The following is a 27,208-nucleotide window of genomic DNA, read 5'->3' on the forward strand; positions in this document are numbered from 1 at the left end:
GTGAAGGGAATGAAATGGAAAACCACTGGTACAGCTGACATGTGGTATCAGCTTTGACTGCCTGTCCCACACAGAGGTCCTGCAGTGAGCAGTGGCGTTATATGAGCTAAAGTTGAGGCCATGGGACCTGACAGGGGTGAGCGAGGGGTAGTTCGCACCCCTGGCTTCTAGTTTCAATAGATAATATTCCTTCATTTATTCCTTTAAAAATAGCTGGAACAGCTATTGTGTGGGTGCCTCTAAAGATTTGTGACATTCTTTCCAGTTGAAAGATTTATTTTATCAGAAAATATTTCCAAAAGGAATATGAACATTTATTTTTATTGTTGACATTTAAATAAGAGGCAGAGTGAGATAGAAGCTATCATGTGGACTCTGAAGGTGAGATTGCCTGGGTTTAAATCTGTGCCACTTTTAAGCTGGTGAACTTGGGCTTAATTTCTTAGACTTTCAGTTTCTCATCTATAAGATGGGGGAGGATAATGGCCTGTATCTCATAGGGCTGTTGAGAGGATTAAAGGAGAGAATAGCCGTTAGTGCCTCGAAGTGACAACACCTAATGAGTGCTCAGTAAATATTAGCCAATAGCCTGTTTCCCCAGGATTTTTAAACCATCATCATCAATTGAGGATTGATAGAATTGGGCCACAAGTCTTGGCTTAGGGTGATCATTCAAGATGTTTTCTCAGGGAAGATACATTTATTGTCTGTCTGTATATACAAACATTTTGTGTTTTTTTCCTCTCTCACTTGGTTCTCTACTATATATATATGTATATATATATGAGGAAGGGAAATAGAGACATCTCATCAGGGTTTGACTCTGCGACGCATATATCCAGTAGAAAACGTTGAACATATTTCAGTGGATGAGATGTGACACATGGTGAAATGTATACCATGTATTAGTGGTATATGGACTATGAGCTATTTTTCTATTAAAAGTTTTGCTCTTTGGTCCAAACACTTTGTCTTTCTAATCAATGACACAGTACCAGTGGAGAAGTGGGGGCTTCGGGTGATATCTCTGATCATTAAAAGAAAGACTAGCCCTAGGAGGTGGTCTGCTTGTAATACTATAACACTGAACTCTAACCATCTTAGGTAGAAAGTGGTGATTGCTGGCCTTTTACTTACCAGGATGGTATGTCTGGGCACTCAGCATTGGTATGAGCCACCTTGCATAAAGAGGGAAGTTTATTTGGGAATATTTTAATAATAACTTTGTTTCCATGGTGTTTTATAGTATACAAAAGCACTCGCCCAGACGTCATCTGTCTCAGACTTCATAGTAATCCTGTGAGGCCAACACCAAAGAAATTAGCCCCATTTGGCAGAGGAAGAAAGTGAGAGTGTGTAACTTTCTAAGATGAAATAGTAAGTAGGAAGAGTCTGGTTAGAACCCAGGTCTCCTGATCACAAATCATGTATGTGTGTGTAAGTGTGTTATGTGCGTATTTTACACTAAACTGTACTTGCAAGCATGATACTCCATTTTCAGAAGTTCCGAATTAAACAAACAAAAAAAAAAACCTTTCTGAATTAAAAAAAAAAAGCGAGATTGAGATGTAAAATAAAGTTTGTACTGCAGGTTTTCCATTTGGGCATGTATCATTTTCATTCATTGGTTTCTGTTACCCTTTGAATTAATAAGAAAATAAATGAAACTGTCTGTGACAGAGACCCAAGCTAACAGATTTAAAGAAGATGGAAGATTTTTTCTCTTTCACATAAGAGACCAGGCTCCCAGACAGGTGTTTTTGGAGAAGCAGTCAAAAGCCCAGATTCCTTCTGTCCTGTTGATCCCCACCCCTGGGGTTTCTGCCCTCGAGGAATAGCCAATATCCATGCAATTCAAGATGGCTCTTCCCAGGCCTGCTATCCGGGCATCTAGTTTTCTTTTTTTTTTTTCGGGCATCTAGTTTTCATGCAACTATTTGGAAAGTGGGAAGGGGAAAGGATGTCCCAACCTTTAAAGTACAACATGGGGTGGCACTTGTCACTCCCACTCACATCTCACCAGCCAGAACTTAGTTATATGTCGACATGCAACTGCAAAGAAGTTGGGAAATGGAATCCTCATTCTAGGTGGCAAGGAGCCCAGCTAAAATCTGGGGAGTCTCTTATTATAAAAAAGGGGAGAATGAATATAGAAGGACAACTGTCTATTGCTGTTCTGCCCTTAGTCTTAAGAATAGTCTCTTTTAAAGACATTTAAGCATGAAGCACTTGAGTTCAGAATTTCTAAATGTATAATAGGGTAAGAAAAAAAATCCTAGTGCATTTTAGTTTGTGGCACATTGCACAATCCAAATAACTGCAGGAAAACTAGGTTCCTGTGATATGCCAGAAGTTCTGAATGGAAATTTAATTTACATTTTGCATTTTATGACAATATTGCATTATTGGCATAATATGAAGTGACTGGGAAATGAATAACTTTGAGATAGTAAGCCTGTAGGGTCAAATTAACCTCATCTTAATATTCTTGCACATTTTTCCTTTCCAAAGTATAAAGTCACATTGCATTGACATTTTTGTCCCAGGATGAAAATTTAGTAGGAGAATGAAAAGTATTTTGTAGCTATGGGTTTAGCACAGACAAAATTAAGACTGTTTGAGGTTAGGGGTATATAGGCTGACAGATTGTGTGGGGGTGTTTTTACATATGTGGGTGTCAATATGTTTGTGCTGAATTGTTTGCAGATTTGAAGGGAGGTGGTTTTGTGTGTGTGTGTGTGTGTGTGTGTGTGTGTGTGTGTGTTAATATAGACTCCATGGGTAGCTTCAGTCATTGTGTTTTCTTCCTAATTCCTACTACAGAGCAACAGAAAGAGAGTGTAGGAGGATCTAGGTTTCAGAGTTTTGAAGGAAGGTTTGAATAAGGACTAGTCATAGGATGCATGTTTGTTCAGTCGAATTCATCAAGAGTGTGTGGAATGTCTCCAGTGTTCTAAGTCTTGGAAATACTAAGGGGAATAAACCCAGCCTCTGCCCTTGAAGAGGCTAGTCTGTGAAGCTGCAGCATGTAAACAAATCACTCAAGTAGTAAAATAAGCCTCTTCTAAAAGAAGTTACAGGAGCAGAGAGGAAGGGGTGCGCACCTCTATCAGAGCTGGCATAGAATCACTTCCCTGAGAAGGTGCTTTGTGAGGTCCTCGTTGCCGCACGTCAGAGGAGGCTCTGTCAGCCTCCTGAGAGGGGGTGGTGGTGTGTCATCAAGGCCCCGAAGGGCGTGGTTCTTATCTCCACTCCAGGCCATTCTTGCAATTCTCCATATCCTCATCCTTCACCTCAGCTGTGACAACCCTCTGTTCCTCGTCTCTGGCGCTTTGCACCTCCTGTTCCTGCTCCCTGAAATGCCTACTGCCCTTGTTCCTGACATCCTTCAAGTTTCAGTGAGACGTCTCTTTTCTGGGAAGCCTTCCCCGGTGGCTCTGCAGAGTCTTGGGGCTGACCTTTTCCACACATCCACACACTGATCAGACACATCGGATGTTGTGTCATTTGTGTGCACTTGTAGGACTTCCCCACCTGGGAACTCTTCTGACACAGAGATCCTTGCTGCTTTAATCTCCAGAATTTTCATTGCTCGCTGCATATTAAAATCAGGAATTAATATTGGTTAGATCCATGTTGTCACACTGAAGAGGCCAACGGTATTTTTCACCATTAGTGAGTTAGACCAGAAGTCTTGCTGTTTGACTTTGCCTGCTCACCTGCAAACAGAGATGAGGTGTGTTGGAAACAATGCATATTAGGGTTTGTTCATCGGGAAGACAGAATGTTACTGTTGATTTCTGACCGATCACTGACCCATTCATTATCAGGTGTCATACTGAGTGCATATCAAGTGCCTGAACTGGTGCTGGACAGTGGGTGATGACGAAGAGGCAGGTGAGAAAGCATCCAGCCCTGTACTCAGACGCACATTGGATACTCAGTTGAATTTATTGAGTTGGAGGTTGCTGCTTTAAAAGCAATTTCCATGTAATGTGGGTAGGGAAAAGTAGGGCAAACGATCAAGGGGTAAAAAGATAAATATCTACAGGAAATAGCAAAAAGTGGCCAGAGAATGAAAACTCAGACAAAGCTATAGGTTTCTGAGGGGGAGAAATGCTTGAGCTGGGGTGATGTGTAGAAGACAGACACATCCTGAGTAGAAGGCATCCCAGTAAGCAGGATGGGCTGGGGAGGGCTGCTTGGGGATGTTGGAGAGTGAGGGGTTTGTGGAAGGGTGTAGTGGATAGATGAGGGTAGAAAAGGAAGTCAGACGGTTTTGTGGACATTTCTTCTTAAATCCAGGCAGTGGTATTTGAAGAGCATCTTATTTAGGTTATCAGTTGTCAAAATAAGAAACTAATATTTTCCTTTTGTGTTAGTCTTTTCTTAAACTTCATACCTGGATAAGGTGTATATTTGGGATGCCTTATCTAGTGGGAAAATTCAGTCTCTGGAAAAAAAAACTGGGGTTAATCTTGAAAGGGAGTTAAGTTATATAGACAAATTGATGTTTTAAATCTTGACTCAAAATCTCTAGGAAATTGGATTCATATCTATTCAACTTGAATGGTAACTGGTCCAGGGGAGGGCCCATATCTCCTTCATCTGTATGTAAATGATCAAATTTGGGCTTTTTGAGGATTGATAAAGTTACCTTTTTGTTTATTGATTTAAGGCAAATTACCTTATCAAGTATTGATTTGCTTAGACCACTTCTCTACCAGCTCTACCGTCTACATTAGGGAATAACAATTAATGATTGCATTAGCTTAATCAGAACAAATTCAAGATGCTGACACTAGTCTTTAGATAATTACCAAAGTCGGATCTAACATGGTTTTTGGATTATCCACTTTTACGGGTTTTCTATACCACTGGTTCCTCTCTTTTCATGTATACCACCTGTGTAGCAGAAAATTAATTCTGTACTCTTAATAGTAAGTGTTTTGAGCTTATATTATCTAATTTTTCATTAGGAAAAAAAGAAAATTACAGTTTTTCTAAGACAGTATGACTGCCATGTGTCTGGGATCTGGCCAGATGTGTTTTAGCCTCCCCTCCCTACACACTGGTACTGGACCTCCATATCTCTAATTTTGCCATGACTCCCAGATACACAATCCTCTCCTCTCCCACTGTCCTCAGGCTCCCCCAAATCCTCCCCAATATCAGGTCTACTCTCCTTCAAAACTCTGTGCTCCACAGTACTCTTTTTCTTACTACTTCCCTCCATGCAAGAAGAATAAATTCCTGCCGATTTTCACTTGAAGTTTTACACCTGAGTTCCCAGCCTCTGAAGCATACTGGATCTTTGGGGGGAAGGGGTAGGTCCTGTTCTATGTTGGTTTGCTTCTGAAGGGCACACTCTTATATTAGAGATATTGTTACTCTTACAGTGACCTGGTGATACTTTTCATGTTAGTTAAGCTTGGAACATGTTGCTTGTGGCTAAAGTTACACTGTTTTCCTTGTCATTTTTAAAATTAAAATTTTTTAAATGATTAAAAAATGAATAGCCATGGTTGTAGTAATAGACTGTTTCTGCATATATCCTTTGCAATCATGCTATCTTTATATTTGAATGCAAAAATTGAAGATTGGCCATGAGTTTGAAATTCATAGGTCTTAATCAAATTCCTACCTAAATATCACATTGAATTGTGGGAACTTGATTTACAGAGTAATATCTTTATTGCTTAATGGAAGAAATGTCCTATGAATTAGTTTCAAATAATTCACATGGTGTAGTTATGGTGACACAGAAAGAGACAAATGTTTTAACAACTTTTCAAATCTAATTTCTATCTAGCTTTTAACTTTGTTGTAACTTTGGTAATCACTAAAATGTACTTCAATTTCCAAATTGGTATTAAACTTTCTTTGAATTTATCCTTAAAAAGCTGACAAAACTATTTTTTAAAATTAATATTGGGCAATAACAACCAAATTAAACCAGTGAGAATCAAAGCAAAATAAGAAAAAAATACAGAAAACATTAACCACGTTGCCAGGAAATAGTTTAGATCCCCATGAGTAAAATCTGAGAAACGACTTGTTTTAAAGCTTGAGCACGTATAATTTAAGGTATGAGTGTTGAGGTCTAAATTTTTAAGTGAGTTTATAATCGTATGAGAATTATTCTCTTAAGAGTTGCAGGAGTTTGTTTTTGTTTTGTTGGGGGAACGGAATTAATTGTACCTCACTGAAAATATTAGAATACTATACACATTTTGATGAAATTAAAAAAAATCAATTTGACTTTGAGAATAGCATGATATCCCTAGTCTTAGGGGAAAGTGAAAGTGGCTCAGTCATGTCTGACTCTTTGGGACCTCATGGACTGAATTCTCCAGGCCAGAATACTGGAGTGGGTAGCCTTTCCCTTCTCCAGGGGATCTTCCCAGCCCAGGGATCGAACCCAGGTCTCCCGCATTGCAGGCAGATTCTTTACCAGCTGAGCCACAAGGGAAGCCCAAGAATACTGGAGCGGGTACCCTATCCCTTCTCTGGCAGATCTTCCTGTCCCAGGAATTAAACCAAGGTCTCCTGCAGTGCAGGCGGATTCTTTACCAACTGAGCTATGGGAAACATGCTGCAGTATCTAAAAATACTTATATTGGAGTCACAGGTTGCACACTTGCAAAAATTCTAATTGCTAAGAGCTGTACTTGCTTCAGCATCTGTGTTGGTTGCCAGTTTCATGACCAATTCACTCTTCCTTCAGCATTTCAAACAGATTCACCAAGAATCTAACAGTTCACCTCCAAAAGGAATGTCTTGGAAAAAGTGTGTTAGCTGCTCATTTGTGTCGGACCCTTTGTGACCCCACGGACTGTAGCCCACCATGCTCCTCTGTCCGTGGGATTCTTCAGGCAAGAATATTTGGAGTGGGTCGCCATTCACTTTCCCAGGGGATCTTCTCCACCCAGAGACTGAACCCAAGTCTCTTAAGTCTCCTGCATCGGCAGGTGATCCTTACCCACCAGCACCACCTGGGAAGAAGTTAGCATTTATTAAAATGGAATCTGTCCCCAAAGATTTGTTTCATCCTGTGTATTTCCTGGCTGTGTTTCACAAAGCTTGGTGGGTCTGAGGAGTGGTTCGGTGCGATGCCTGGGCTCCAGCGTAGGTCTCGTGGAGGAGCCCTTGTGCCCCTGCCTTGCACAGAAGTGACAGTGGTCTCTGTCCCATGGACTTCCCTGGCCTCCTGCACATCTGTGAATTCCCTTTTGATATCGCCATCATCATCAAAACCTTTTATCCATCTGGGACTTTGTACTTGACCAATCACTTCTATGTAGTGGATTCCACTGAATCTTCATAATGACAAGGGAAGCAGGACAGATCTTGTAAAATATATTTTCCACACAGTTAAGGACAGTAAATCGGGATGAAGAAGTTAACTGACTCTACAGGCCATATTGCTGTTACGTAGCAAAGCCAGAATTAGAAGAATCTGTTTTTTGGATGCCTAGTCCATTTTTCTCCACCAAACCAGTGATTCAGGTTTCACTGAGACATCAAGGGATGCCTACCCTGATGGTCCTAGAGAGTCTTAGGGATGGTCTCCTCCACACATCCACACACAGGCGTTTATCAGACACATTGGGTTTGTATTATTTGTGTGTACACGTGGGGTTTCCCAACCTGGGAACTCCTTTAATGCTGAGACTTTTTCACTTTAATCTCCAACATTGTCATTGTTTGGTGCATCTTATTAATAGAATCAACAATTAAGATTGGTTGCATCCAGATTGTCACACCGAAGAGGTTGATGGTATTTTCACCATCAGTGAGTTAGATCAGAAGTTTCATTATTTAACTTGACCTGCTCACACGTGAACAGAGATGAAGTGTTTTGGAGATGATGCATGTTAGGGTTTGTGAATTTGGAAAGCAGGGTAGTAATGTAGCTTTGGGGCTGGGCATTGGGAAGAGTTTAGAAAGGATGAGCCCTTACACTTGAATTAATGGTGGGAATTCCACATGGAAGATATATTTTAACCTGTACTGTCCAAAATAGAAATATATGTAAGCTATATATGTGATTTAAATTTTTCTAATAATCACATTTTTAAGAAGTAAATAGAAATACCGATAATAATTTTAATAATATACATTATCTAACCAAAACAAAAGTGTAAAATATTCTTTACATTGCTTCAGTTTTTAAATTTTAATTAAAATTAAGCTAAATTAAAAGTTCAGTTCTTTAGTTGCATTAGGCTCACTTTAAGTGCTCACAGCCATATGTGATTCGTAACTACTGCACTGGATACCACAGTTGTCAACAGTTGTGGGATTAAATCAAAAGCCTTTCTCACCTCTCTCCACATTCTAAAATAGGAGCTATACCTACTTAAGGACATAAAGTTTAAATTCTAGATTATAGATTTTTAAACAACTGTTTTAAGGTGGTGATCCAGGCAATGAAGGGGCTTCCCAGGTGGCACTAGAGGTAAAGAACCCACCTGCCAATGCAGGAGACATGAGTTGCAGGTTCGATCCCTGGGTTGGGAAGATCCCCTGGAGGAGGGTATGGCAACCCACTCCAGTATTCTTGTCTGGAGAATCCCATGGACAGAGGAGCCTGATGGGCTACAGTCCAAGGGGTTGCAAAAAGTCAGACACAACAGAAGCAACTAAGGACACATGCACGCCAAGCGATGAGGAGTTAACATAACCTAGGCCAGTTTTTATTTTATTAGTTGTTTCAAAATTTTAAAAAAATAGAGTAAATGTTTGCGTGCTTTGTAAAGTGACTAGTGCGTTTTGTAAATTCAGTAACTCGGGTGATAGCATCTATTTGGCCTTTTGGATGAGCAAGTGATTAATGAATGAAAAGAATCAACATATAGCATAAATAAAAGAGTATGTGTTTTATTTTATGTAGTCATTATAAATGCTTTTCAAATTATGGAAAATAAAGTCTTTGTCTCATTTTTCCATCAATCACCTAAAGAAAGTATTTAAGATTCATTTGGAATCTAAGAGGATCTCTGAGACAATTTTCCAAAGCAGAGTTAAGAACTTGCAGTATTTTCTTGTTGTAGCAGATACCGCCTGAGAAGGAATTGCAACTATGGAGTGATGTTTACTGGTTACTCTTTTTCCAATGTTAAGAAAGCGTAGTGACATTTTCTCTCTCAATGTCTTTATTCCCCAGGTAGCTTAAATTCTCTAGTGCTGCTGAGTGTGATGTGAAAGCAGTTGATAGGTCTTTGCTGGTTCCCTCTAGATGTACTCAGTAGCAATATAAACCCATTACAGAGTATTCTTCCTGCTTTCCATTTTGCTTTTCTATTTCCTGATCGGCAGAATTACAAATTCCTAATCCAAGTCCTAAGGGGACTAGGACCCTAACATGCCCAGACAATAGAAATCTAGTAGCTACATTTTTTTTTTAAAGAAAAGTAAATAGATGAAATTAGTTTTAACTGAAACCTGGGTACGTCAAGGTCCTAGTGTCCTCAGGAATTGGATTAGGAACTTGAAATTTTTCAGATCAGGAAATGAATGCAGAAAATTTGCGTTAGCAATGTCTATTTTCAAGAGATTTTTAGTGCAAGATTCTGACACCTGTTCATACTTCACGCTACAGTCTTTGTCTTAAAGGCAAATGTATAGTGCAATACATTTGACATATCACTTACGCTCTCCCAAACTCATCTTCAGTGAGAACCTTTACAAATGAATTCTGTAAAATGACGCACGTGGTTTCCCAGAGGAGATGTTGCTCAGGAGACTGATCCCAGGTGTGTGTTGAAGGTTACAGGAAGATTTTCAGGATACTCCTTTTTTAGGCTCAGGTGGATAGGGAAGAAGTGGGGAGTGATCTATGATGGTGAAGGAATACTTAATCCATTGTAGGTTTCACACTGTGGTCCCTGACACAGAGGTAAGACTGGGTTTAAACAAGCCAGCAATCATTTTCTGCTCTTAAGTCAGGTCAGAACGTAGAGAGAGACTGAGATCGCTTAGACTGTCCTGCTCCTCTGTGTGGACTTGGGTCTTTGTTGCAAATCCAAAAGGATGCTTCATTCATGCAGTGTGTTCTACAGGGTTGAGCCAGGCCCCGCTTTGGTACAGTTGGTATCACAACGAACCAAAGAGATGCCTGCGTGAAGCTTATACTCTCCTAGGGGAAGCAGACAGTACTGCACACAAACAATATGCAATCTCATTTCAAAACGATTCAGTTCAGTTCAGTCGCTCAGTCGTGTCCAACTCTTTGCGGCCCCATGGACCACAGCACACGAAGCCTCCCTGTCCATCGCTAACTCCTGGAGTTTACTCAAACTCCTGTCCATTGAGTCGGTGATGCCATCCAACTATCTCATCCTCTGTCATCCCCTTCTCTTCCCTCCTTCAATCTTTCCCAGCATCAGGGTCTTTTCAGATGAGTCGATTCTTTGCATCAGGTGGCCAAAGTATTGAAGTTTCAGCTTCAGCATCAGTCTTTGCAATGAATATTCAGGACTGATTTCCTTTAGGATGGACTGGTTGGATCTCCTTGCAGTCCAAGGGACTCTCAAGAGTCTTCTCCAACACCACAATTCAAAAGCATCAATTCTTCAGCACTCAGTTTTCTTTATAGTCCAACTCTCACATCCATACATGACCACTGGAAAAACCATAGCTTTGACTCGACAGACCTTTGTTGGCAGAGTAATATCTCTGCTTTTTAATGTGCTGTCTAGATTGGTCATAACTTTTCTTCCAAGGAGCAAGCGTCTTTTAATTTCATGGCTGCAGTCACCATCTGCAGTGATTTTGGAGCCCCCCAAAATAAAGTCTGTTGCAACTGAGTGGTCCCAGCAGAAGACAGAATCTGCTGCTGCTCAACAGAGAATGCCCGAGGGTAGATCTCTCTGAAGTGGAGACAGTTGAGCATTGACCTGACGGCAGTGAGGGGGCAGCAGCATTCTGGGCAGAGCAGGGGGCAAGTGCAAAAGCCCCAAGGCGGGAGCAGTCATGTAGGCCTGAGTCGTCGAGTTGGTCAGGGCGGATCATGGGCATTCTATACAACAGGACCTTACAAGCTTTTGACTTCTATCCTAAGAGCAGTAGGAAACCACTGGAACATTTACATTTTAATTTCTTCTTAACCTTTTTTGAGTCATGAACTTCTTTAGCAGTCTGGTGAAGCCTGTGGAACCCTCTGCAGAATAAATGTTTTTCAATGCATAAAATGAAATCCCAGAGGGTGTTAAAGAAAATAATTATATGGAAATAGAAAGATTAAAGTCTCCTGTAAGGGACATGCATGCTCCAGTTTATATTTTCAAAGGGTTCTTCTGACTGCTGCAGGGAGAATAGACTGTAGGGACCAAGGCTGGAAGCACAGACACCAGTGAACATGGAACTAAGATCTTCTCATTTACCCTGTAGGGCCATGGCCTCACAGTTGTGCAACACTGTGTCATTTTGAATGCAGGAAGAAAATTTAATAACTTCTGTTTATATTTGTGTGTGGGGCAAGGGGGTTAGTTGCTTAGTCATTTCCAGCTCCTTGTGACCCCATGGACTCTAACCTACCATGTTCCTCCATCCACGAATTCTCCAGGTGAGTTTCTAGGGTAGGTTGCCATTTCCTTCTCCAGGGAATCTTCCCAACCCAGGGATCGAACCTGCGTCTCCTTCATTACAGGCAGATTCTTTACTGCTGTGCCACCGGGGAAGCCCCTGTTTATATTTAAATGACCCTAATTCTTTTAAATTTCTATATTGCGTGTATGTTTTATAACGTGAGTTGGTGATGGACAGGGAAGCCTGGTGTGCTGCGGTTCATGGGGTCACAAAGAGTCGGACCCAACTGAGTGACTGAACTGAACTGAATGTTTTAGGACATTAGTACATTTATATAATTTGTGGATTAATCTACATGTATTGGAGGTGCATGTTCAGAAGGCAATGGTGACAGTATTTTTTGATCAACCAAATGTGATGATCCTGATGTAGAGAGAGTTACTCTGTAAAAAACTGAATAAAAGGCCACTCTGCTTTGGACCACATTGCATTTCAGAGGCCATTTTGTGGGGAAGCATGAATTCATGCCCTGCAGCATTAGTGAGCTTTAAACGTGAAATTGTATTCCCCATTCTATTTTTCCTGTCCCTCTGATTTCTGAACTCCCCCTGTTTCAGGCAATACTCCTTCATTTGGTTGAGTTCTTTCCTGGTTATTTTAAATTTTTTATGACTCTTTGCAGAAATGGCAACTTGTGGGTTAATTGATCAGACATTGGAAAAATAGCTTGACGAATCACTATAGCATAACTTGGCTAAACTGGCAGGGCAGAGGGGCTTGTCCTCAGTGTTGTTCTGTGTAGCACCTGCTGAAGCAGGAGAGAATGTTAGGTGACACGATTCAGAGCCAAGTCCAGCTGCGTGTAGTTTCTGTCTTTGCAGCTGCAACAGGGACACAGCCACTGGAAGGATGCTGTGAAATAGCTACTGGGGAGAGGGCGCTTGGTTTGTGCCAGGAATTAACAGAGCATCCACATTATTTTCTGGGAAATAACTAAATCCTTGACATTATTTGTCAGCATAAAACAGAACGAAACTAGTTTTAAAAAATTCAGCAAGGGAAGAAGCAAACACTTAGAAATTAAAAAAAAAACAAAACCCAAAGACATCCACTTTAATCTCCATTTTGTCCCTGTCCTTCCTGTGTCCTTCAGAGTGTGGTTGCCTATGATGGACGGGCCTGTTCGATTGTGGGATTGATTTTGGGGACTGGATGTCTCTGCTTGTTGCTGCAGAATGTCGTGGCATCTCCAGAGGCCTCGTTGCTTTTGAGGTGTGTTAGGTCCCCAAGGTTCCAGGACCCTCCAACGTTACTTGTACGTGAAGGCCTTTGGGAGTAAGGGGCACTTGGAATTCTGAAGTCTTTGGTGCTTCAGTCTCCATTTCTTGTTGTTGTGTTTGCCAGATTGCCCTGCAGTCACAGAGGCTCATGGGTGATCAATAGCATTAAATAAATGATGCCAACAGGCCTCTCTGGTACTCCTCTCTCCAACTGGGGGTCTCTTAGTTCCCCTTTAAGATCCCCTCATACAGAGCAGATCTAAAGGACATGGTCTTTCCGGTCCATTCTCCATCACTATACTGAGATAACACTTCAGACTTAAAAAGACTCTCCCATTTTTCAAAATTTAGGTTGCCCAGAGTGATTCCAGGCTCAGCATGCTGGAGCCCGAGTCCTGGAAGTTTGTATTGACCACCACTTAGACCTGTCTCTTCAGCCGCCTCTGAGAATACAGGCGAATGGGGAGGGATGGGCATTCAGATTAGCTAACCATTTACCTTGCTCCAGGCTCCAGAAATGCCTGATACACAACGCCTTACGTCAGCCTCACCATAGACACAGGAATCTCACCCCCACTTGACAGACGGGGACCCTGAGGCCGGGCGTCTGTAACGAACAGAATAAGACCCCAGCTGTGCTAACTCCGAAGCTGACCTGACCCCATCACGCTTCACCTTCTCTCTCTGCAGCAGGCACACTTTTCTAAAATTGTGGCTGTAAGGATCCAGAAGGTGAACTTTTAACACCACTTAGTGATTTTGTTTTTTTTCTGGTTTCCAAAACTGAATGGGTTTCCTCCTGTGCCTCTGGCCCTCCTTCGTGTCCTCTTCGTTCAGTTGAAAAGAGATACCTGTATTTCTCATTCCTCTTCTCCATGGGTCTTACAGAGCAGCAGCTCACTAGGGCACCGATTTAATGAAATGAAATTTTCAATCCTGTTTGGTTCCATTCTAGGTGATACAAATAAAGAATTGTGAGCACTTTGTAGTTAGGTTTAAAGGGAAGGAGAAAGGTGGAAAGAAGAAAGTGGGTCAAGTATAGTATCTGGGCAAGGTCCCCTAACTGCTGCCTAGTGAAGGTTGAGCTATTAAAAATGGAGAAATAGTGGGGCCGCCATACTACTCTGGCACTTCTGTATCTGGAGATTTCGGGTTTGGCATTTTATATCATTTACCAGTTAGGTTAATCATATCTATGCCAGGCATTGTTCTGATAAATATATAGTGCATGTGTACATTGATTTATCCTCTCCCTTTGGGGTACATACCATCCCATACTATCCCATATTATCTGTAAAAGAAGACAGAGGCTCAGAGACGTTTATCATCTTGCCCAAGGATAGATAGTTAAGGGCAGAACCAAAAGTTGAACTTAGGAAAGTTGGCTTCAGAGAACTGTTGACCTCTATGCTAACCAGCCTGTCAGTGACAGGGCTCAGTAACTCATGATTTCAAAGATCAGTTTTCTTCTTATTAGAACCAGCCCACCATACAGTTGGAAGGGTAAATATTTGTCATGTTTGGCGACAGACGTTGATGGGTTAAAAAAAAAAGGTCTTAGGAAAAGTCATGTACTTTCTCTCCCATATTCCTCCATCTGTATTTACTGAGCAAAAAGGTCACTTGAGCACAGAGCTTGGATTTCATGCTTCTAAGCAGCTTCAACATGGCTGAAACCTTGCTCTACAAATTGACTTTAAAAATATTTTGTAACAGTGTGTATCGGTCTCGAATATGAATGCGCTGAAGTCGTTAAGTGATGATCTTCTTAAATGGGACTTTTGCGACTATATTTTACATAAATACCAGGAATCGTTAAGTGTTTTTTTGTTGTTGTTGTTTTACGCTCAAATTGTAGCCTTTCCTCATCACTGTCCATCCACTCACATTTACTGGAAGGAACTGAGGTTCTGGGAGCCCTGAGCTCTTTGCCTTGTCAGTCAGCTGCCTGGCTACACTTTGTGGTAGGAGGGAAGAGAGGGGAGAAGCCTAAAAAGGCTGAAATGGTAAATTACTCTAGGTTCTGGAGAAAAATAGAATTAGAAGCATTTGTGGTTCTGATGAAAATAGCACATTTCCTTTCTGCTTGGAGTGTGGGGGGTCAGAGTGCTCCAGAGGATAGAAAATAAATAAAAATTGATCCCTCTCCAGTCAAAGGAAATGCTTTGACTCTGGGAACTGAAATGACAGCTCTAGATTTGAAGATCTTGTGAAACCACTTTTGAAGGTTAAAAAAAAATAACAACAACAAAAGCACTAAGAGGCTTAAAAAAAAAAAATCTGACACACTCTGTTAGGAAATTTAGCCTTTCAGGAATGATTTTATAGCCCTTTTCCAAGACTGAAGAGTAGGTAACAGACCCAGATCATTTTGTTCCTGTTACTGACCATGGTCATTCCATCTCTCCTTGCAGGTGAGAAGCCTTATAAGTGCTCATGGGAAGGGTGTGAGTGGCGTTTTGCACGAAGCGATGAGCTTACAAGGCACTACAGGAAACACACAGGTGCAAAGCCCTTTAAATGCAACCACTGCGACAGGTAAAGAAACGCAGAAACGCAGCCGCTGGCGGGAGGGGAAGGGAGATGGTGAAGTGGGTGGGAGGGTGGCGTGGTCGTGTGCTCCTGGCTTCCTCGCAAGCCTCTCTCGAAGAGACTCGGGCCTGGGGATGCCTCTTACTTCTCCATGGAGAAAACCAGTGAGATAAGGGTGCCTCCTTCCATACAGTCAAGAGATGATACAGACTCTCGGGTCAGTTACATGAGTATTTCATGAACACCAGCACTGTGATGGTCCCTAGATATCAGTGAGACCTAACTCCTACCCTCGAGGGGATGATGTGACAGATCATTTTAGTATAATAAGAAAATTAATAGGCTAGAGAATGGTCACCGGTAGTTTCTGATCTTTTTATTAATATCAATCGGTTTTTCTCAATGTGAGAAGTGGAAAGCCTGCATGAAGGAGGGGAAATTAGTTATAAGACTTTCCTTTGAAGCATTGTTAGAAGTGAATTTACTGAAGAGAGTTCCCATTCTTTTGGGGGGCCAGAGCCATCCTTTCTTCTTTGAAAGTAGGTACAAAGGTCAAGATGGTGAGGCTTTGAGAACTCATCCTGTAATTCAATTTCAAACTTTCAGCATTTGAGAGTGGAAGAAAGAGCACGTAGCAACAGACACTACACAAGTAATAGTATCTGACAGCCCTGGCATTATCAACCAATAAACCCCAAAATGGAGACTCTGCAGGCCAAGGTGAAGGCAGGATTAGGTTTAGACGTAATCAAATAATGGGCTTGCATCTGAGCGTGTTATCCTTCTAATCCTATTTCTGTGTTTAAAAGGAAGCTTAAGAAAATTAACCATCTTTTTAATGCAATATTAAAGGTCTCGGTTATGATGAGAAAAATGCTTCTAATACGATAAAAGCCCTGAAAGCCTCAGGGTTCCCCGGCTCAGCCCCTCGCTTGCAGGGTGGCAGGAGGGGTGTGCAGGATGTCCGCAGAGGCCTGGCTCTCTGGTGGAGGAAATGCGATCGCTTTTGCATCCTGCCTCCCCCAGCCCCCTCACCAGACCTTCCCCTGGTGCAGAGCAGGACAGGAGTGGCCATGTTTCATGGGTGGCCAGTTGCCTTGGTGCTCCTTTAAGATGCTTATAAAGAAGCATTCATTTTGTTCCTCCCTTTTTTTTTTTTTTTTTCCCTTTCTTTTTTCCTGAAGAGCCTATTTTCCTCTTATCTTCATTCTTGAAGAACTAAATAAAGCCCCCATGCCTTCTGGAGCCCAAAGATAACCTCCCACCCCAAGGCTGAGGAAGTACACTCCATGAAGCTATTGTCTGTCTGTCCCTTAGAGCTCTCTTCTGTTACCCCCAAATACAACCTGTTTGTCATTTCTGTCCCATTCACCTCAAAGTCCCCCTGAATTTATAGAAATCAGCAGCTATTCTCCTATAGATTATATTTCAGTGATGTTGCTCCTTATTTGAAACTCTCTTGATGCCCGTATCTAACCCTGGTTACTAATTAAAGAAGCTATATAGGTGGTGACTCTTTGACCACAGTCCTTTGAGGAATGGCATTATACCAGTGAGGATGAAGATATATCTATCCTTTGTGAGTTTTCAGAGTGTGGTGGTCGTAGGTACACATGAGTTGTCCTTCCCTGAAAGATGGTGAGGCTATTGCTTTGAAATCGTGCTTTATGGATAGCCATAAGCCTTGGAAACAGGCAAAGAATTCTTATAGGGAAACTGCCAGACTTAGTATTCCTCTTAAGTCAACTGAGTTATTAAGCAGTATGCAACTGTCCATTCTGGAGAAGGGGATGACAGAGAATGAGATGGTTGCATAGCATCACCACCTCAATGGACATGAACTTGAGCAAGCTGCAGGAGATAGTGAAGGACAGGGAAACCTGGCACGTTGCAGTCCATGGAGGCACAGAGAGTCAGACACGACTGAGCGACCGAACAACAATATCTGTCCAGCACTTGACTTCTTAGGATTAAACCTGACTGATGTATATGGAGAAATAATTTCAAACTGACCGTGTATTTCCGTGTAGGAGATGTCAGGGATGGGTAGTTCAGTTAGTCTTTTGCTTGATTTTCCTCATCAAAATACACTCTGGCTTCTGGAGCTAGAAGTTTGCTGAGCAGATGGTACAAACTGTGACATGGTATTTGGGGCAGCTGGCAAGTAGCTCAAACTTCTGTGGCAGGAGAGTCGGTGCCTTCCACCAGTGTCAGAAACCAGGGGGTGGAGCCTCGTTAGTGTCTCCCGACAGGCAACACCTTGTGCTTCAGCTGCAGGAACTGTGCTAAAAATAGAGCAGGGCTGGGAGGTGGCGTGGGGAGCTGGAGTGGTCCCAAAGTGATGGAAGAGAAGCCTGGCGTGACCGCGGACTTGGCATTCCCTAGAAGACTTTTACCTTCAAAAAAAGAGTACGTTTATAGCCCTTAGCAGAGCACTGGATCCTGTTGGTGCCTCAATATGTATGAGCCTGAGAAATCTATCTCTTGCCCCATATAATTGAATAATCAGGCTACCCTATGGGCACGCGTGCTAAGTCACGTCAGTCGTGTCCGACCCTTTGCCATCCCACGGACTGTAGCCCACCAGGCTCCTCTGTCCATGGGATTTTCCAGACAAGATTACTGGAGCAGATTGCCATTTCCTCCTCCAGGGATCTTCCTGAACTGGGGATTAAACCTGTATCTCTTAGAGGTCTCCTGCATTGAAAAATGGGTTCTTTACCACTAGTTCCGCCTGGGAAGCCCTCAGATTATGCTACTTAGAGGCTGAACTAAGTAAGATTGGGGTTTCTTGACCTTAAAGCAGGTACCAAGTCTAACTTATACTTTTATTTTGCCTATAGGGTAAATTAAAAAGCACATGAGTTCTTGTTTGTTTTGCTAACATTTCAAATTGCTTAATGTCACAAAAATCTCTGTTCCTGGCTTTGAAAAATTGGAAGATCAGGTAACAGTGGACTCACATTCCCAGGAGGCCATAATTTTCTGGAGCTGACTGGTCATCACTGCCTTTGGTAATGGTCCTGTGATTACTTATTTCTCTCTGTTCCCCCTCCCTCACCATGGTCTCCCCAGTATGAAGGCAGAACATCAGTTGCCGTGTAGCATGTCCAGATTATCTCCTCTTAATGAAGAGCAACATTTCTTTATATTCCGAGGTAGAATCAGATGGTTTAAAAATGCTGTGTGTTTCTTACTCTTGACCCATTGCACCCATTTACTTTATCTGCCTGGCCTTAAAGACATTAAATTTTGTGACTTCAGGTCTGGGGAGGAAGCAGTGAGGTGTTTCTGCTATCTTACATCAAACTACGCAGTACAGCCCACTCAGTGATCAGCTGCTTAAAGGGATGATTGTTGTTTCTCAGCCCACAGAGCAAGAGGCTGCTGATCGTAGTAAGCAGGGCTATTTCCCCAAGTAGCCACATGCAGCTGTAACCCAAGGAGCCTGCTCCCAGCGTAGTACCTCCAAGACCCTAGGAAGTTTAGAGGAGGCATTCTGATCTTTGATCTCTTGGTCAGCCCACTTGTAGGTGGTGAGAAACATCAGCCTGTATCTAGCCCTTTGGTGCCTGGTGCATTGCTGTTGGCCTAATGCCCATGTGACTTTAGGGGGCCTTTTTCATCAGCGAGAGAAGTGACAATAAGGGTTTGACTAGTTCTCTGCAGTAAACAAATTTTAGTCATTAAGAACTTTCTTATTTAAGGTCATCTGACTGCTGTACAGTCCTAAATACCCCCTGGGGGTATATTACCCTTAGAATTACTTGATTCTGCATTTCTAGATGCAGAGTTTATCTATTACTTTTTACTTTACTGTTCCTATGTGGAACTCAGTAAGTATAATTTATTAAATATAAATTAATCATGACTAAGTATCCTACTGGTATATTGGATTTAAATAAGACCTCAACGGTGAGGGACCCAATCTCACTCTAAATCCATGCACTTTCTAGAATTTTAACAAATAATGACGCTAGTTTGATTCAGGAGGGGTGCAATCATATATTATACCATTTTAAAGAATTGGTTTGTTTTCCACTTTTTTTTTTCTGAAAAAATTTAGAGTAAAGATAAATGCTTGTACAGATTGCTAGATACCCAGCACAGGTTAAGTAGTTGATTAAAGGAGAATGGAAGTATGGAACACATACATACTGAGTGACTATTTCAAACGAAGTCCTATATCAAGAAAGCTGTTGTCCCATGTGACTTCCCTGGTGATCCAATGGTTTAGAATCCACCTGCCAATGCAGGAGACATGGGTTCAACCCCTGGTCTGGAAAGCTTTCCACATGCCGTGAAGCAACTCGTGAGCGTCATGAGATCTAATGCTTGTCTCTGCAAAAAGAGAAGCTACCACAGTAAGAAACCTGCATACCTCAACTGGAGAGTAGCTCCCATCTGCTGCAACTAGAGAAAGCCCACGTGCTGCAACAAAGACCCAGCACAGCCAAAAATTAATTAATTAATTAAAAAAAAAAACTGCTGGTCCCGTATGTTCTCAGGATGTGGAAAAGAAAAGAGAAAGGTTTTGTGCTAGTAGCAAAGACTCTTCTTTGCTCCTTACCATCTCGAATCCACACATGCCTCTTCTGGACACAGGGTTCTTGGTACATGCTCTGTGGCTTTCTCACAGGGCCTTGCTACTCAGGCTTGACCAGATTAACTTCTGGATTCATTTTCTAGACAGTGTTTCCAGTTGTCACAAGCTTAGTATCACCCTTATTTACCTTTACAGATTTATCATATTACGGTTCCTTGGGTTAGAAGTCAGACACAGATCTCCCTGGGGGTAAAATCAAGATGTGGGTTGCTCTCCATTCCCTTCCTGAGGCTCCCATTTCCTTGCCTTTTCCAGCTTTCAGCTTTGTCCATGTTCCTTGGCTCCTGACCTCATTTCTTCATCATCAGAGCTATCGAGTCCTTTTCACGCTTCCATCTCTCTGGTTTTCTCTTTTTAATTCCCTTTTCCATTTTTAAAGACCCTTGCAGTGACATTGAGTCTACCCAGATAATCCAGAGGAAGCTTCCTATTTGAAAGTCAGCTGACCAGCAAGTTAATTCCACCCACAACCTTAATTCCCCTTTGCCTTTGAACCTAACATATTCACAAGTTCTGGGGATGGGGTGCAGGTGTTTGGGGAAGACCATCCATCAGTTCTGCCTACTACCAGTTCTTTAAACGGACCGTTCAGCTTGACCTTCTGCTCAGCCTGAGAACTGGTTATGGCTGAAAGCATGGGCTCTGGAGTCAAGGCTGTTGGGCTTCAGATTTTGGCTTTGCTCCTTTTTGATGAATATCTCATCTGGTAATGGGGCTAAGAATGGTACCTTCTTTATAGAGTTCTTGTAAGAATGTTAACTTTAGAAAGGAAATACCTACAAAAACAACTTCCCGACTTAGATCTTCTTTCCCTATGCTGTTGAGATGAAGGAAGGAGAGAAGGAGGAAAGGAGGAGGGGAAGGAAGAGAAGAGGCGTGGATAATACTAAGTGTGCCCTCGGCCCAGGACAGTCAAAGACTAAATTCCCTGCAGGCTGTACTCTTTTTTCTTACACCGGTGACATCAAGTACTTGCTTTTAAAGAAAATTTATCACTGTTTTATAGTAAATCAAATCCCCTTTAGATGCTATGCCAAGGGATTATCAAGTATCTTGCCTATACCAAATCAGAGCCCGAAATAAGCAGTTACGGTTAGAATTACTGTTATTCAATATGTTACTGGATTAGATCACTTTCTACTCATTATGATAATTTTTTTTTTTTTCATTTTACTTTGTTCTGTTTCGCTTCATTTTCTTGAGATTCTATCCAGCATGTGTATCTGAGAAATGAACACAAACATGTGTGGAGAGTGTTGGGGTCAGCAGGTAGGGCCAGGGGTTTTCTCTTTCTTTGTTTTAAGAATGAACAAATACAGGGAAATTCTGCCCTGAACAGGAACCCTTGCTGACCTGAGCAGGACAGCTTGCTAATACACCAACTAGAGTTTTGAACTGGAAGGATGTCTCAGGCAGTGTCTCAGGGGACCTGGGAACTTTCTCCCAGGTAGGACGGAGACCAGTTTCTAGGGCTGGATCTGAGGGAGAACTCACACCCAGAACTCAGAATGACTGCTGTCTGATGCACTGACTTCCCTGGGATTCCAGCCCAGGAACCTGAGACTGTATGTAGGCCTCAGAGATGCGGAAATGGCCACTCTATTAGTTAGAAGTAGAGAACCCTGACTCAGTCTTGAGTTAGCTTCCAGGGGTTTTTATTAGCTCCTATAACTAAGAAGAACAGAATTCGATTTGTCTTCACGCTTGGTTGAGTCCAGATGCTGAGATATCGTCCTCAGGACTAGAAGCTCTCTTTTCCTTCCTACCCCTTCACCCGTTTTTCTCTGTTGACTTCATTCTCAAATAGGCTCTTTCCCCCGTGGCTATATGGACACCCACAGCTCCTATCTTAGTGTCTATGCCCCAAAGAGCGCATCTCTCTTCCAATAGTTTTAGCAGATGTCCCAGTACTTGCTCTCGTTGACCTTTGTGGATCACTTGACTGTCCCTCAGCAGATCACTGTGGCCATGACTTCAGCCTTAGGAGGTGGGTTAGCCACGTGCAACTGAGAATGTGGGAGAGTTACTACCCAGGGCAAAATCAAGTGGGTGGTGTTAAAGGAAAGGGGAAGGAGTGAAAACAGCCACTGCTTTCACTCTGAGGCCACCAAAGGGATTCAGTGGTCGACCTTGGGTACCAGACTGTTCAAAGAGTGGGTTTACACATCTGTCTGGGTTCTCACCCCATGACTGCCACACACTGGCTGTGTGACCCCAGCCTCAGGGGCCCTACCACATGCATGCCCACAAAAAGAGTGTGAAGATTTACCATGAAAAGTTGCTGAGGATGTTTTGTTGTTTCTGTTCAGTCTCTGAGTTGTGTTTGGCTCTTTGCGACCCCATAGACTGCAACATGCCAGGCTTCCTGGTCCTTCACTCTCTCCCGGAGTTTGCGTAAACTTATGTCCATTGAGTCTAGGGTGGTACTGGAGAAACACCACACACATGCCCGCATATGACACCATTATCAATAAACATGAGCTTTTCCTCCCTTTGAATGTGGAGTGCCTATACAGACCTGCAGATATCACAGGCAGCATTTCAGGGCTTCCATTGTAAAACTTAAGACTGAAATCTGGGTGTTGAAGTGCTAAGAATGTCATCATTTGATAGTACAGGCTAATTGTTCTTTATAGTGTATGAGCATGACACATATTATTTCCAAAACACTTTTACATTTGCTTCTTCTTTAATAATGACAATCACAATAATAATAGTTAATATTAATCAAGATTTTACCATGTGCTGGGCAATTTTCTAAGCAGTTTACATAGATCATCTTACTTAATCATCACTACCCATCTGTGAAGTAAGTGCTCTCGTTTTCCCCATTTTATTGAGGAGGAATTAAGACACCAGGCTTCCCCGATGGCTCAGATGGTAATCTGCCTGCAATGCAGGAGATCTGGGTTGGATCCCTGCATCAGGAAGATCCCCTGGAGAAGGGAATGGCTACCTACTCCAGTGTTCTTCCATGGGCAGAGGAGCCTGATGGGCTACAGTCTGTGGGGTCGCAAAGAGTCGGACAGAACCGAGTGACTAAGACTTAAGACCCTGAGAGATTAAGGTGCTCAGTCACACAACTGTTGGAGGAGGTGAACGCAAGCAGTTTGACTGCTGAGCTCACCTGCCCGATAAACCTTGTTTCTCAATATACACGCACTGCCTCTCTCTCTCTTTTAGGGCTGATCATTTACTGAAGGGTGATGGAAGTTGAGTTCTTGATGCAGATCTCTCTAATATTCTTGTTTTTCTTATCTTCCCTAGGTGTTTTTCCAGGTCTGACCATCTTGCCCTCCATATGAAGAGACATATCTAAAAAACCTGAAGGCCAGAGTTGCCATGGCGTCGGCCGGCCGTTGTCTGAAGGAAATGCCATGAGGCGGGGGCTGGACTTCAGGCGGGGATCCATTGCCTCGCAGAAGAAAGTTCTCACTTATTAAACCTCTGTGTACACAGACCACACACACACACAGACACACACACACACGCACTCATACATAGACACACACACACAGTCATGCACTCAGCTATATTTAAAATATATACGTCTATCTTTATGCCTTGCCCTAGCCAGATGGTAGAAGAAGAAGAAGAAGAAAGAAACCAGGTGAACTCAGCAAGGCAGTCTGGCTGCTTACTTCAGCACTATTGGAATTATTTCCCGCTGTTGCCAATGGAAATCAAAGAAAATGGATGTGACGTCTCTACAGGTGGACGGCAGTAAGAGGGGCTTATTTAACTTGCTTCTCAGTGCAACTTGATAGGAGAATACAACGTCTTAAAGTTGCATATGTGTAGCACTAATGTTTCTTTTTCAATAGTTGGGGGAAAATGACCTAGCAAACCAAATTGCAGTTTGGTAGCCAAAATTAACTCTCGGTTTATTTGTCCTTTGTGTGTGAAAAGTCCTACTATTCCGTGCGTCCGACTTCCTCACAGAACTGTTGATCAGTTTTGGTTCTTAGTACTATTGAGATCTTTCCAGTCGATACCAACGGCCTTAGCGGCGGCAGACTCCGGAATAACACCTTACACCTTTCTGGCCTGCATTTCTCTAGACTTCACTCTCCAGGTCTCCAGGGAAGAGTGTTCTTTTCTTACTTTTTGACTCTTGCACACCATATGCACTAGGGATTCTGGAAACTTCTAGCATGACTGCAAAGTGGCCAAGAGAATAAAGTCCTTGATGATCAATCACAGTGTATCCCTTGAGCCTCACCTTATTGCCAGTGCTAGATTTTTTCTTTTTAATCTCTCTGTTTTTTGCTAACGAAAACTTGAAAAGCTTATTTGGAAGCTTAAATGTTTTATCTTTTCTCCATGGACTAAACCTCTCCAGGACTCTCTCTCTCGTCACCTGGATGTCCAGCTCTCGAAGCAGCCAATCAGATGGGACATCACACTCTTTTCATCCCCCTTGAGGCATCCTGACCTCAGCTCATAGTGATCAACCCCATGCTGTGTGTCACTGCTCCCCTAACAACCAGTTTCAGCATAGATGTCGCTAGTCTCAAAGGGCAGCTGCATATTGAACGTAACTCTGGGTTATGACCTGACAAAAAAGCCAAAAATATCGCTCTTTCCAGGAATGGGGAGAACGGAGGATGCCTCCCAAGTCCAGTGGCTTCAAAAACCATCACCCTCTCTTCCTGTCTCATACCCACTGAGTCATGTCACCCCACTTGTTAAAACACACAATTCAAAATGCTGTTGTGGGAATAAAGGGTGGACATTGAAGGAAAGGGTTGAGATATTTCTCTCATGGTCTATCTAAAAGGAGAGACATATTTCTGATTTTTTAAATTTCTTTGGCTAGGCCCACCATGACGTGTGCCCTAGAGCACCTGGGATCAACAGAGGCCTCACTTTTACTCTGCAAGCTGACTCCGAGGGGGTTCCATGCCTCACTTTCCATCCCCCACACACATCCAATATCGGTCTCCATCATCTACCCGCATTCTTAGCTAGCTGGCACTGGCCTCAACTCCAAAGACTGCCTTTAGGACCATTAAATGGCCTATGCAAGCAAGCGGGGTGGTTATTAGGGCAGATTGTATATTTTGTATATTCTGGGACCATCCCTTCAAGACACGTCTAAAAAAACAAAAATGGCATTTGGTCCGCCCATGGTTGCTGCTCCTTCATACCAGCTGGCTCCTCTCCTGCCCTCCTTTGACTGTTTGACTCATTGACTGTTAAAATGCTACCCCATACCTATTTGGGATGCAAAACTGAAGTCTTTGAAAGGAAATATAAGAAACACAGATTCATTTATGACAGCAAACTTCAAGATCCTTGGCATTTGGTTTCTCAGCTTTCTGCAAACTTTGATTTCACTGAAATGTTGAAACTACTCGTCTGAGGGCAGAGGAGCCTCCTTATCACAAATGCTGTAGCTGCCAATTGGACACTTGGGGCATTCTGAGGTCTGGCCCTTCAAGTTTTCTTTCTCTTTTTTCCTTTTTTTCAATTTAGACCAAAAACAACAAAAAAAAAGAAAAAACCACCCTAAACACACACACAAAATCTGCCCATTTGCCAGAGGCAATTATGTATATGTTAGTCAGAGGGTATTTAAAAAAATCAGTTTTATTCCAAAGATTTAAAACTAGACATGACTTAGAAACATTTCTGGAGCACTGCTTGCTGACAATCTCGTAGTTCTCGACTGCATTCGAGTGCGTTTGTAGCCAGTCCATCAGGGCGGACCATGGGATTATATTTGAATGTGTGGCTCATCCTTTCTGGATGAAGGATGTGTGAGGGACCTTGAACCTCAGCTGTATTAAACTGTAGCGCCTCCAGTCAGTGCACTAGATGAAACTTTAGACACCCCAGATTTTGTTGGTTCGATGATTTCCCTTTCTAGAGCAGCCTCCAGCATGACTGCACGCACAGTCCCAGTGATGGCATTAGCCGTGGCTGCCACGATTTACAAATGTTCTCTCCCCTGCTGGAGCTGCTCTTGCCTCTTGAAATGCTATTATTAAGGGTTTATAATACTTAATTTAATTTTTGAACTGACCAATGCAAGGCTCTATTAAAAAGAAAGTTTAAAAAAATGCAAAAGAGTAATCATTGCTTGTTCGCTCCCCGTTGTCATCTGTGGTCTTGAAAAGATCTCATTTGAATGTGACAGAACAAAGACCCTTGGGTCTTCATCAGTGTCTGAAATATTGGGCAATTCCTCTCTCTTTTATATCAGTGAGGTCCTTTGTAATCTGCTCCTGACCTTTCTCCAAGCAGGGTGCACTGAACCTCGAATGGTGGGGCTTGCTGGCTCCAGGCATTTGTTGACCGAGAATTGGCCTGAGAATTTGGTGGGTGCTAAGCGTATGGCTTTGAAACTGTTCTTCTGTAGCTCAATTGACACCTCTGAACGATAACCAGTCCTGTCTATTGTGGGGTGGGGAGAGTGGTAGCCCCATTCATTTGGGCATGTTATCAAGTATCCATCCTCTCTGAAATGGCAGAGATGGTTGGAAGGAGCCTGCTGGAGTGATCAGGCTTTCTGAGAAATAACCTAAAGCTAGTTTGCTTCCAAGAGGACAGGTTATTCAAAGCAGTGCTTTAGTGGACAGTTTAAACACATTAAACCATTTTCTCATTTAAATTGTTAACTCCCAGCATTCCAGGAGATCTCCAATTTGAAAGGAAAAACCTGTCATGGTGTTTCTTGTAGTTGTCCTCCGAAGCACGCTTTATCCAGGGTTCAGAGTGTAATGTATAGAAAAAGAGTGTTTCGAAGCCATTGACAGTTTTCTTTATTTCAATTTGTGCTTCTTTCTCCTGCCACATGACTGTAAGTCAAAGATGTGGAAACCTGAAATTATAATACTGCTCCCCACTACTGGCCTCCTGCCCCACTGATGGTTCATTGGCCCAGCTTAATGCCTGGTGGTGATGAGTATTATGTCTAGAAAAAGAGATGTTTGGATTCCATGACAAAGCTGCATTTTATAAATATGTCGGAGACCCCCCAAAATGAACTTCACGCTGACCATTTCCTTCTCCTCTCTGTGCTCTCCCTTGCACAGCCCTTCAAGTATCCCCTGTCCACCCCATCTGCACCTCTTGTGCCCTCTTTACATCTTTGATTGCCTGACGATAACAGGGTAAAAAAGACAGCCAACCTCACGCATGATTAGTAGAACTGATTCCTATGTTTTAAAAAAAAAATCTTCTTTGAATCTAGAAGCCAGAGAAGATTTTTTTTTTTAAGGACTTCAGTTTGGGATAAGCTTCCAGATTAGCC

The 27,208-nt window shown here is 42.4% G+C and overlaps 1 protein-coding gene across 2 annotated transcripts in view; it reads left to right on the forward strand.

Annotated features, from left to right (window-relative positions):
• KLF7 (KLF transcription factor 7) overlaps nt 1-25,778 on the forward strand; it is a 103,553-nt gene extending 77,775 nt beyond the window's left edge. For both annotated transcript variants that reach the window (XM_065930719.1, XM_065930721.1), the window contains 2 exons: nt 15,227-15,350; nt 23,218-25,778. In XM_065930719.1, the coding sequence (XP_065786791.1) occupies nt 15,227-15,350; nt 23,218-23,269 (176 nt within the window). In that variant the 3' untranslated portion in view covers nt 23,270-25,778. The remainder of the gene's footprint in view (nt 1-15,226; nt 15,351-23,217) is intronic.
• Nucleotides 25,779-27,208: the final 1,430 nt, after the last annotated feature.

Source organism: Muntiacus reevesi, chromosome 3 (genome assembly GCF_963930625.1).
Source record: "Muntiacus reevesi chromosome 3, mMunRee1.1, whole genome shotgun sequence".
In the NCBI taxonomy this organism is placed as follows: Eukaryota; Metazoa; Chordata; class Mammalia; order Artiodactyla; family Cervidae; genus Muntiacus; species Muntiacus reevesi.